A 12,040-nucleotide genomic window follows, 5' to 3' on the forward strand; every position below is an offset into this window, starting at 1 on the left:
TTTATTAACTGTAGGCTCACATAAATGTTCTGAGCATGTTTAAGGTAAGCGAGGCTAAACTATCATGTTCACTAGGAGAGGTGTAGTAAACATATTTTTCACTTACAATGGGTTTATGATGCCATAAGACATAGCTCCTTCATAGGTCAAGGAGCACGTATAGCCCTCAATTCTGTTTTTCTGTGATATATATATATATATATATATATATATATATATATATTATAACAGGAAAAAACTACTAAAATATTTAATGGGCACAGATACACAAAGTTCTTGATATTTAGAGTTATTCATTGTATAACATTTCTTATAAAAGAAAAAGAATGATTTGCTTTAATAGGTCATTTGGAAACATGAAATAGCTTTGTTACATGGAATTGTTGTTTTTATAGTATTAGAACTAACGGAATTTCACCTATAGAAAATTCTCCATTAAGTACTGAAACGAATGCTATTGAGTAAACAAGATAAACTTACGGCTGAGTGAAGTCACGAGTGATGAAATCAGAACTCTTGAAAAGCAGAAAGATGTCACTGAGGGTTTTACATTTCAGAGAGCTATTCATTGCTATCCAGTATGCATCCTAAAAAAAAAATAAAGCACGTGCTATTTAGTCCCTATTTTCAACTCAGTGGGTATGAATGATGCTCGGGGCTACACACAAAATCAATTATGCTTATTACTTCAACAGTTTAAAGAAAAAAGCCAAGTGACTTTTAGCAATACAGTCAAATGTCAAAGTCCACTTCTCAACAACAAAGACCATCATCACTGTGTGGCAGACACTCATTTGTGAACACTGAGATGTTCGAGTCATCACAGTTCAACCTAGGACCACGCACTTCCCAATGGTTTTCCTATTGATGATGAAAGAAGTGTGAAATGAGGTACCAGACAAATTGCTACTTCAGATGAAGATGGTAAATCAACAGCCTGATCAGCCACTCTCCAAGAAAACAGACATCATTCCTTTCTGCCTGTTTCTGACAAGGAACATCCAAATACCTATACTATGATGGTCAGGGCAATAAAGAGCCATACTGGTCAAATCTGGAAGAAAAGGAAGTGAAATTTTCTGAATCATCACAACTTTAAGTGGTGAATGTCTCATACAAGAACCAAAAAGGGGTGGGTGGGTGGGGACAAAAAAAGGAAGAACAGCAGGCACAAAATTTGAAAAACATACCTGTCTTCTATACAGATCAAAGATAAGAAGTAATAAAATTTTGAGGAAACTAATAATTGCAAAAAACAATCCAGGGCTGGTGCGTGGTGCAGAGGGTTAAAGCCCCAGCTTGCAATGCCAGCATCCCATGTAGGCGCTGGTTCGAGTCCAGGCTGCTCCTCTTCTAATCCAGCTCTCTGCTATCTCTGGGATAGCAGTAGAAGATGGCCCAAGTCATTGGACCCTGCACCAATGTGGGAGACCTGGAAGAAGCTCCTGGCTCCTGGCTTCAGATCAGTTCAGCTATGGACGTTGCAGTCATTCGAGGAGTGAATCAGAGGAATGGAAGACCTCTCTCTCTCTCTCTCCCCCTCTCTCACTCTGTAACTCTTTCAAATAAAATAAATTTTTTTTTTATTTGACAGGTAGAGATACAGACAGTGAGAGAGAGAGAGAGAGAAAGGTCTTCCTTTCATTGGTTCACTTCCCAAATGGCCGCTACAGCCAGCGCTGCGCTGATCCGAAGCCAGTGCAGGTGCTTCTCCTGGTCTCCCATGCGGGTGCAGGGCCCAAGCACTTGGGCCATCCTCCACTGCCCTCCAGGGCCACAGCAGAGAGCTGGACTGGAAGAGGAGCAACTGGGACTAGAACCTGGTGCCCATATGGGATGCTGGCACCACAGGCGGAGGATTAACCAAGTGAGCCACGGCGCCGGACCCTCAATTAAAATAATTCTTAAAAAAAAAAAAATCCAATTGTCCACATTACATGGAAGAAAATACTAGGCATATAGTAGGCAGTCAAGAAGTAACAAATAAATGAACAAATGAATAACACACCTACCATCTTCAGCAAAAAGCCTCAACCAAGCTCAGCAGCAAGGAATGATTTAAAGTATTGCTCGTAAGAGAGGAGGGAACTTCTACTTTGATTATGGCCTTGTCTAAATAAGATCAGAGTCTGTGAACCCAAGTGCTTTGGCCCTGAACTCACATGGGAGACCAGGAGGAGGCACCTGGCTCCTGGCTAAGGATCAGTGCAGTGCACCGGCCGCAGTAGCCATTGGAGGGTGAACCAACAGTAAAGGAAGACCTTTCTCTCTGTCTCTCTCTCTCACTGTCCACTCTGTCAAAAAAAAAAAAGAAAAAAAAAAAAAAGCCTCAGGTGATTATTGACGTCATAAATAAGAGGGTCAATTCTTAAATCAACAACAGGTGTCACTGTGCACTTACTCCCCATGTGGGATCTCTGTCCTTAATGTGTTGTACTATGAGAATTAATAGTAAAACTACTCTTCAAACAGTATTTTATACTTTGTGTGTCTGTGTGGGCACAAACTGTTGAAATCTTTACTTAGTATATACTAAGTTGATCTTCTGTATATAAAGATAATTAAAAATGAATCTTGAGCCGGCGCCGTGGCTCAATAGGCTAATCCTCCACCTTGCGGCGCCGGCACACCGGGTTCTAGTCCCGGTCGGGGCGCCGGATTCTGTCCCGGTTGCCCCTCTTCCAGGCCAGCTCTCTGCTATGGCCAGGGAGTGCAGTGGAGGATGGCCCAGGTGCTTGGGCCCTGCACCCCATGGGAGACCAGGAAAAGCACCTGGCTCCTGGCTCCTGCCATCGGATCAGCGCGGTGCGCCGGCTGCAGCGGCGGCCATTGGAGGGTGAACCAACGGCAAAGGAAGACCTTTCTCTCTCTGTCTGTCTCTCTCACTGTCCACTCTGCCTATCAAAAATAAAAAAAAAAAAAAAAAAAAAAAAAAAAAGAATCTTAATGAAGAATGGATGGGAGAGGGAGTAGGAGATGGAATGGTTTGCAGATGGGAGGGTGGTTATGGGGGAAATACTGCTACAATGCAAAGGTTGTACATTCAAAATTTATATTTATTAAGTAAAAGGTTTCTAAAAAAATAAAGTATTGCTCATATGCAGATGAAAGTTGACTATGAGAAACTAAAATTGAATTTAATAACTTACTTATAACTTTAAAATAACTTCTAAAATAATTTTTTTTTTTTTGACAGGCAGAGTAGACAGTGAGAGAGAGAGAAACAGGGAGATTCTCCTGGTCTCCCATTCGGATGCAGGGCCCAAGCACTTGGGCCATCCTCCACTGCACTCCCGGGCCATAACAGAGAGCTGGCCTGGAAGCGGGGCAGCTGGGACAGAATCTGGCGCCCCGATTGGGCCTAGAACCCGGTGTGCCGGCACTGCAGGCGGAGGATTAGCCTATTGAGCTGCGGCGACGGCCCTAAAATAATTTCTTTTAAGAAAAATACCCGAATGACTCCCAAGCTAGAGTGTATTTTTAAATATATCTTTTTTTTAAACTGACACTTAGTAATTGTATGTATTTATGGGGACCAGAGTAGCATTTCAATATATAAGTATACAGTGTGTAAAGCTCAGATCGGGGTAACTGGTACATCTATGAACCTCAGACAGGTATCACTGCTTTAAGGTAAGGTACCATAACTTTTTCATAATTTTTTCCAATAAAAGGAATGATGAACCCCTTGTTAAAGATAGTATATTGAATATTCACATTTAACTCTTTTGAAACAACATGTTTGCCTAGCAAACCATGCAGCTGAATAAACAAGGCTATTATTAACACCAGGGAAAACAAACTGTTGAGTAAGAAAACATAAATAATCACAGTACAGGCCCTATCATGTGTGCACACAGTGTTTGCATAATCCCAGTAACTGGAAACACTATTGATCTAACCAGAGTTCAGGAAGGCCTATAATAAGGATAGTGGAATAGAAAGTAAAGACGATAAGAAAGGAAAGAGGGCGGAATACGTGTTTCCAAGTAGCAATTCAATAATAAATAAAACCTAAAACTAAGAAATAAAAGCAAATAGCAAAAACAATGTAGTAAAGTATATTTGAAAGCAGTATCTCGGGGGAGTAAGAAATGGTAAGGAAAAACAGGTGTTGGGATGTGCTGATTTTTGTAGCAAGCTTTCAGATTCATTTGAAATTTCAGACTATGTGCATATAAAACATTTTGAAAATTAACAATATATCAGATTAAAGACAAGTTATCACTTGTTTTAGAATAAAAAAGAGAGGCACAGGGTATGATTTTTGAAAATGAAAATAAGTCTGACCACTTAAATAGTTTTGCTGATATAACATCATTTTCTATTGGGTTATAAGAAATAGAAAATTTTTCCATAGGCCTTAACTCTTAAAAAATCCTGTCAGTGCCATATTAAAAAATAAGACACAATTTAAAAATATAGTTGATTTCTCAAACTGCTCTATTTCTACATTCTGTGGCATTTTTATTTTTCTTGTCAGTACAAAAAAACTTCCCTGCTAAACCACACAGCTCAAGTTTTGAGGAGGACCGAGAGAGTGAACTTCCTTAGAATTCTAACAAATCAGCAACATAAAAGGCTGAAACCATCTTTTGACAGAATACATACCACCCTGCAGGACCCAGGAATAGAGATGGCAAAAGCAGGAGATATAAAACAGGAAAATCATCATAAATTCCACAGTATTTTTCCTAGAATGAGGACTACAATTAGACTCTCCAGGGATATAAAATGAAACGCATAGCCCAGTAAAGAATATTCAAACAGTAAGAGCTTTATGTATATGTTCCTACCCTTGGGGCACTCCAGTTAAGCTTAGGAAAGACACTGCCCCCCAGAGAATTGATAGCTTCCTGGACTGTTGTGTTGAACTCGGGAAATTCTGGTGCCTACAGAGAGAAAGAAGAAATCACTTGGGTAAGACAATACCATTACAGCAAATACGAAAAACAGATAAAAATCTCAAGGTTATAGTTTAGAGTGTTAAAATTAGAATTCATAATACAAATTACTCAGAATTTTTGAACTCAAGTAAAGTCAGTGATCAAATAACATTTAGAAGGAAGAGAAATAAAAGCACTGAAATGGCACTTTCTAAAACAATGAAAACCATAAAGTTAAAGACAGATGTCACTGAGCATCTGGCTATGTGAAGAAGGAATGAATGGTTCTACGTACCCCTACATTAAACTACTGATCTTTATCTTTAGCAGGGAGGGATTTTAAAATTTTGTTAATTTATTTACTTCAGAGACACACAGAGCTTTCATTGGCTGGTTCACTCTCCAAATGTCTGTAACAGTCTGAGTTGGGCTTCGCCAAAACCCACTGACTGCCAAAGCAAGGAACTCCATCTAGATCTTCCACACAGGTGGCAGGAACCCAAGCAGCTGGGCCATCACCTGCTGCCTCCTAAGGTCTAGATTAGCAGGAATCTGGAATCAGGAATCAGAGCTGTGTCTCACTGAATGCCAAGGGAGTCCAGTGTGAGATGCAGGTGTCTTCACCTCCACCTTAACTGCCAGGCCAAATACCTACCCTAAAACCAGTGTTTATTAGTGAAAAGAGACAGAATATTCCTTGTACATGGATTCTGGTTCTCAGAATAACCCTCCACTTACAGGACCACAGCTACTCTTGTAGCAAGGGTCTTGGAGATATCCCCTAAAGGCTTCATGAGGGTGAAAAAGAAACTATTCAATCACTTGTATTTCTAGATAAGTTTTAATATTAACAAAATTCAAAAATAGGCCTTTGGCTAATTTAAATGCTTTGTCTAGGGCAGGTATTTGGCATAGTGGCTAAGAAGCCACCCACATCCAGTGCCTGGGTTCGAGTCTCCACTCTACTTCCCATCCAGGTTCCTGCTAATACACACCTAAGAAGCAGCAGATGATGGCTCAATTTCTTGGGTCTCTGTCACCCACATGGGAGACATGGACTGAGTTTCAGACTCCTGGATTTGGCCTGGCCCAGTCCTGGTTGGTTGCAGGCATTTGGGGAGTGAACCAGAGGATGGAAAAATCTATCTCTCTTTCAAATAAAAACAAAAAATTTTAAATGTTATTTCCATTTTGGTTTACTTCAAAATGTGTATTTCATCCAGGCAAGTGACTGAAACAGGAGATGTGTTTGCTTCAAGCTGGAAGTAACAGAAATATTGTTGTTGAATAAGGAACTTCAGCTTGACGGCCATTATGCCCTGGCTGGAGCTTTATGTCACTAAGGAGCTGTGGACATAAGCAAAAGGCTCCAAAGTGGAGCCTTTGGGACACAAAACACAGATGATGCATGTAGTTTGTTCCCAGCTTCTGCTACAAAGGGGACTGCTGCCCTCTACTGGGCAACTGCAAGTTCTGAAAGAAAATCTAGTAATCAGCTTCTTCTATAGGGCGGAAAAAAGTTAGACTAGGTCTAGAATTAACTAAAGCACACATTCCAAAAATTAATCAAGCGGTTTATGCAGATCCTCAAGATATAATCCAGTTATGATACAGAAAAAAAGCTGTGACATGAGTCAGGAAAACACATCAAAGAATTAAGAGTTAAAAAATGATAGTCCATTCTCCAAACTGGAAACAGCTTTAAGCAAAAGGCTGTGAGTAAAGAGAGAGCAGAAGTCTCATTAGGTGAGCTTTTCTGATCACAGTTTAAGTCTAGCCTCTAAGCTGGTTAAATCTTTTAATCAGTTCATAGCCTGCCACCATATCTTCCATTAAACTACTTCTACAGCTTACATACAAGAAATTACATTAGAATAACTTAGAGAGGCTTTCAACATGAATAAGAGTATTAAGAATCCCTTATTTTCCATGCCCCTCTCCTCATCAAAGGAATAATGACTGACGTTTAGACCAATAATTTCCTTATAATCACCTAGAGCTGCTGATTTGGCTGCTCTGGAGCTCCAGCCATAAAAACCACTTATCCAAGATGCATCAGCAAGTTTCTATAAATGGCATCATTACACAAATTTTACAACATGAAGGGATTTAACCTTCAAAGACAGAACATGTTAATTTTCCTATCCCATGAAACTTGACTTGTAAGGACTGCTCTGTATTTATGTGCTGCATTTTAAAACATGTGATCCACCCCCTGAAATCCTCAAAATTATGCAACTTTAGAAAATCCTTTCCATTAAGGCTCCCAGAACAAAGGAGAGTTACAAAAGTTTACCTATTGTCTTCAGGGAAAGCTGGGGTGGGGAGTCCTTCAAAAAATTCACAGAAAATGCATACTTATTAAAAAACTAAGCATGGATTTCAAACATTTTGCATGAAAAAGGAACTTTTAATGCAATTTTCTCCACAAACTTGAAGTCTCTGTTTTATCCACATACAGCAAATTATCCAGGGCTATCTGACTCCACCAGCTCTGTGAGCCACTTCATAACTGCAGGTGCGTGACAGCAATGTAAACTAATTATTTTTTAAAAGAATTACTTATTTACGTGAGAGGCAGAGTTACAAGAGAAGGAGACAGAGAGGAAGGTCTTCCATCAGCTGGTTCACTCCCCCAAATGGCCGCAATGGCCGGAGCTGGACTGATCCAAGCCAGGAATCAGGAGCTTCTTCCAGGTCTCCCACATGGGTGCAGGGATCCAAGGACCTGGGCCATCTTTGACTGCTTTCCCAGGCCATAGCAGAGAGCCGGATTGGAAGTGGAGCAGCTGGGACTCGAACCAGTGTCCAAATGGGATGTCGGCACCAAAAGCAGAAGCTTAGCACACCAGACCACAGAAACGGCCCTGTAAACTAATTCTTATGGGCATGCAATTTCTATGCCTTCTGGAAATCCAACCGTTTTCTCTCCCATTCAACAGGTTTTGCCTCATTTACACATTCATTTCAACATTCCTGATTTATGAACATCTTTCCTTTAGATTCTCGTTTGAATCGGTTCTAACAAATCATTAACATGTGTTAAAGAGTTTTATAAATGTATGGGAGTCATGATTTTACCATTTTATGAGACTTCTCTACGAACAGATTTAACTAATAAGATTCTTTTAAGCTTATTGCTCAACTTGTTAATTTTAAATATGCATAACACCTCACTTGTCTGGGGGAAAAGTTTCCACTGCAAGTAAGATAAAACCCACATTTATCTATTATCTGTGGACCTGCTGTTATCTGTATTCACCTAGCCATCTTCCCAGTCTCACCTACCACAGCGCCCCTGTACCACCCCATTCAGAAATGATAGGTCTCTTTTGCTGTTCAATTTTTTTTTTAGAATTATGAAATTTTGGCCGGCGCTGCGGCTCACTTGGCTAGTCCTCCACCTGTGGCACTTGCACCCCAGGTTCTAGTCCCGGTTGGGGCACCGGATTCTGTCCCGGTTGTTCCTCTTCCAGTCCAGCTCTCTGCTGTGGCCCGGGAGGGCAGTGGAGGATGGCCCAAGTGCTTGGGCCCTGCACCCTCATGGGAGACCAGGAGGAAGCACCTGGCTCCTGGCTTCAGATCAGCACAGCGTGTCGGCCGTGGCAGCCATCTGGGGAGTGAACCAACAAAAGGAAGACCGTTCTCTCTGTCTCTCTCTCTCCCACTGTCTAACTCTGCCTGTCCAAAAAAAAAAAAAAAATGTTTTACAACACACAAAAAAATACAGACCCTTGTTCCTGGTCCAAACATTGAACTATTTGGTCTACACCTGTATATTTCTAAGGGAAAAACACCACAGATGGACAAAAGATCCTTATCTTCTTGCTCTCCTCCCTGGCCTTTCCCTCTCTTCCCACAGGTTCCCATCATTACAAAGCTGGGGTGTGTTCATCTATATTCATGACTCTATACCTATGACAGAAGTGCCTGGCCATAACACCCGGCCTTCAAGAGCGGGGCTTTGGCAAAGCAGGTAAAGCCGCTGCCTGCAATGCCGGCATCTCGTATGGGCACCAGTTCAAGACCTGGCTGCTCCTCTTCCATTCCAGCTCTCTGCTATGGCCTGGGAAAGCAGCAGAGGACGGCCCAAGTCTTCGGGCCCCTGTACCTGCATGGGGGATCTCGAAGAGGCTCCTGGCTTCAGACTGGCCCAGCACTGGCCATTGCAGACATTTGGCGAGTAAACCAGCGGGCAGAAGACCTCTCTCTCTTTCTACTTTTCAAATAAATAAATAAATCTTTAATAAATAAAAAAAAAGGCCTTCAAACAATTTAACAGCCATTTGCTATGCATTCTTTCAACAACTTTCCTTTTTAACTTCATCATTAGACTTTTAAAAACTTGATTTTTTTTTCCCCTCACTTTTGATAGACTGCTTTTACACCTACACTCATGTACAATATGCCATTCACCAATACCTTGCTTTTTCCCACCCTAAGCCCTGGTTCCTTATTTCTCTCTACAATGAAGGCTCATTCCCTGCTTGACTTCACCCAATGGAACCAAGTCTCTTCAAATTGACAGTTTTTAAAATAACTTCAGACTTTCAGAAACATTAAGAGAACCATGCATATCTAAATACTCTTCCCCAAACTGTCCATTTTATATTTGCTTTATCACTCTCCCTACCAACTTTCCTCTCTACCTGTGTGTTTCTATTTATTTATATACTTTTTCTTTCCTACACTACTATAAAGTAAGTTGCCCATTCATCCCTAAATACTTCACGGTATATTTCCTCACAAGTCATTTTAACATTCTCTCTTATAACGTGGCAAAACAATCAAAATCAGGGAACTAACAGTGATATGATGCCATTATCCAATCCACAGATCTTATTCACAGTTTACCGAGGGTCCTTTTAATGTCTTTATAGAAAAAGAGAAGGCAAAACTTTCTCTGGTTCATGATCCATTCTAGAATCATGCACTACATTTAGCTGTCATGTTTCTTTCATCTCCTTTAAATCCGTAACAGTTCCTTTCTCTGTGGTTCGTAATGTTCCTGACTTTGATATTTTTGAAGAACACAGGGCAGTTATGGACATTGTCGCTCCCCGTCTTCGTGGAGGAGCGACACTGGACCCTGCGCTGTTCTTTCGTCTGCTCGGCCCTCCCCGGGTTGGCTGCTGGTCCTTCCCGGGTTGGCTACCGTCCCTTCCACCTCCGTGGAAGGGCGGTTCCCCCGGCACATTCCCCACTTCCGCGGGGGAGCGGCACACCGCCGGCCGGCTCTCTCGGGGGCTGCACAGGTGTTCCTCTTAGATGTTCCCCTTAGATGTTCCTGGTGCATGTTGTCTCTCTCCTCCTTTATAGTCCTCTTCCACCAATCCCAACTCTGCTACCCACACGCCGAGTACGCTGCTCTCCTGCAATCAGGAGCAGGTCCTATAGTTTATTGGTGGAACTGGAGGCAGCTGTGTAGAAGCTGTTTCTCCCTTCTCAGCACCATATTGTGGGAGAGCAGATGCATAGAATAAGTCTTAATTCCAGTAACTTAGTCTAGTCTGAGTTGCTCCCCACAGATCCCCCTTTCTTTTTATTTTTGGCGTTGATACGCGCCTGTCTTCGGTGCCCCACGGCACACACTCTGCTCTGCTTGCTGGAGTTGCCCACAGGTGCTTACAAGTCCTATCAATCAGGCAAACCGAATCCGGGTCCTCTCTTCGCCATGTTGTGAGGAGGTTTTTAGGCGCTGATGCGTGCCTGAGTTCGGTGCCCTGCAGCGCATGCTCTGCTCTGCTAGAACTGCATGCAGGTGCTTACAAGCCCTATCAGGCAAACCAAATCCAAGCCCTCTCGTTGCCGTATTGTGGGGAGACTTATTAGTGTTGGTTCGTGCCTATCTTCGGTGACCTGCAGCTCATACTCTGGTCGAGCTGCCTGCTGGTGCTTATCGCCTTACTAATCAGGCAGACCGAATCCAAGCCTTCTCATTGCGGTATTGTGGGGAGACTTATTGATGTTAATTCGTGCCTGTCTTCGGTGACCTGCGGCGCATAAGCTGCTAGCCGCCCACAGGTGCTCACCACCTCCCTAACATTTTTCTCTACCCGGTATGTTTCCCTAAGTTTTCTTCCAACAATATTCCTCCCTCATTTCTCCTGGCCTCTCCCCACAGTCCGTATCCAAGTCTAAGTTTCTTATAGGTTTCACTTTCACTTTCAACCTGCAGTCCGTATCTGAGTCTAAATTTCTTCTTGCTTTCACTTTAAATCCTAACTTCTTTCCCACAGTCCGTATCCGAGTCTATGCCTAGGCTTTCGATAGCTTCTTCCGGCACCTTTTCTGTCCGGCTTTTCCCTAGGCTCTTTGCTAATCTCTCTCCGGTAATTTCCCACTTCTTCCCGTTTCTTCCCTCCTAGGTTTCCTATCCGAGTCACGGCACCATTATGTTGCTCCCCCTCTTCGTGGAGGAACGACACTAAACCCTGCCTAGGCTTCACATCTGAGTCACGGCACCATTATGTCGCTCCCCCTCTTCGTGGAAGAGCGACACTGGACCCTGCGTTGTTCTTTTGTCTGCTCGGCCCTCCCCGGGTTTGCTGCTGGTTCTTCCCGGGTTGGCTGCTGGTCCTTCCCAGGTTGGCTGCTGGTCCTTCCCGGGTTGGCTACCGTCCCTTCCACCTCCGTGGAAGGGCGGTTCCCCCTGCCTCTTTCCCCACTTCCGCGGGGGAGCGGCACACCGCCGGCCGGCTCTCTCGGGGGCTGCACAGGTGTTCCTCTTAGATGTTCCCCTTAGATGTTCCTGGTGCATGTTGTCTCTCTCCTCCTTTATAGTCCTCTTCCGCCAATCCCAACTCTGCTACCCACACGCCGAGTACGCTGCTCTCCTGCAATCAGGAGCAGGTCCTATAGTTTATTGGTGGAACTGGAGGCAGCTGTGTAGAAGCTGTTTCTCCCTTCTCAGCACCATATTGTGGGAGAGCAGATGCATAGAATAAGTCTTAATTCCAGTAACTTAGTCTAGTCCGAGTTGCTCCCCACAGACATACCCTTAGAAGTAGAGTTTGTTGGCTGGTTCTCATTATTAATTTCAGGCTATGCAGGTTAGGTTATTCAGTGGCAGGCGATGTGCCCATCCCATGCACCTTTGCTGGAAGCACCTGAAGCTAGAATCGGCAGCAGAACTGGAAATTGAACCCAAGCAA

At 43.0% G+C, this 12,040-nt stretch overlaps 1 protein-coding gene across 2 annotated transcripts in view; it reads right to left on the reverse strand.

The window, feature by feature from the left end:
* The window catches only part of CDC123 (cell division cycle 123), a 73,698-nt gene that overhangs the window by 38,370 nt on the left and 23,288 nt on the right, over positions 1-12,040 (reverse strand). The window contains exons 5-6 of one of the 2 annotated variants that reach the window (XM_002717547.6): positions 4,797-4,892; positions 481-587 (exon numbers count right to left, since the gene is read on the reverse strand). In XM_002717547.6, coding sequence (XP_002717593.1) covers positions 481-587; positions 4,797-4,892 — 203 coding nt within the window. The remainder of the gene's footprint in view (positions 1-480; positions 588-4,796; positions 4,893-12,040) is intronic. The other variant, XM_070055720.2, reaches the window with a different exon arrangement.

Source organism: Oryctolagus cuniculus, chromosome 13 (genome assembly GCF_051225735.1).
Source record: "Oryctolagus cuniculus isolate XC-2025 breed Fujian yellow rabbit chromosome 13, ASM5122573v1, whole genome shotgun sequence".
Lineage (NCBI taxonomy): Eukaryota > Metazoa > Chordata > Mammalia > Lagomorpha > Leporidae > Oryctolagus > Oryctolagus cuniculus.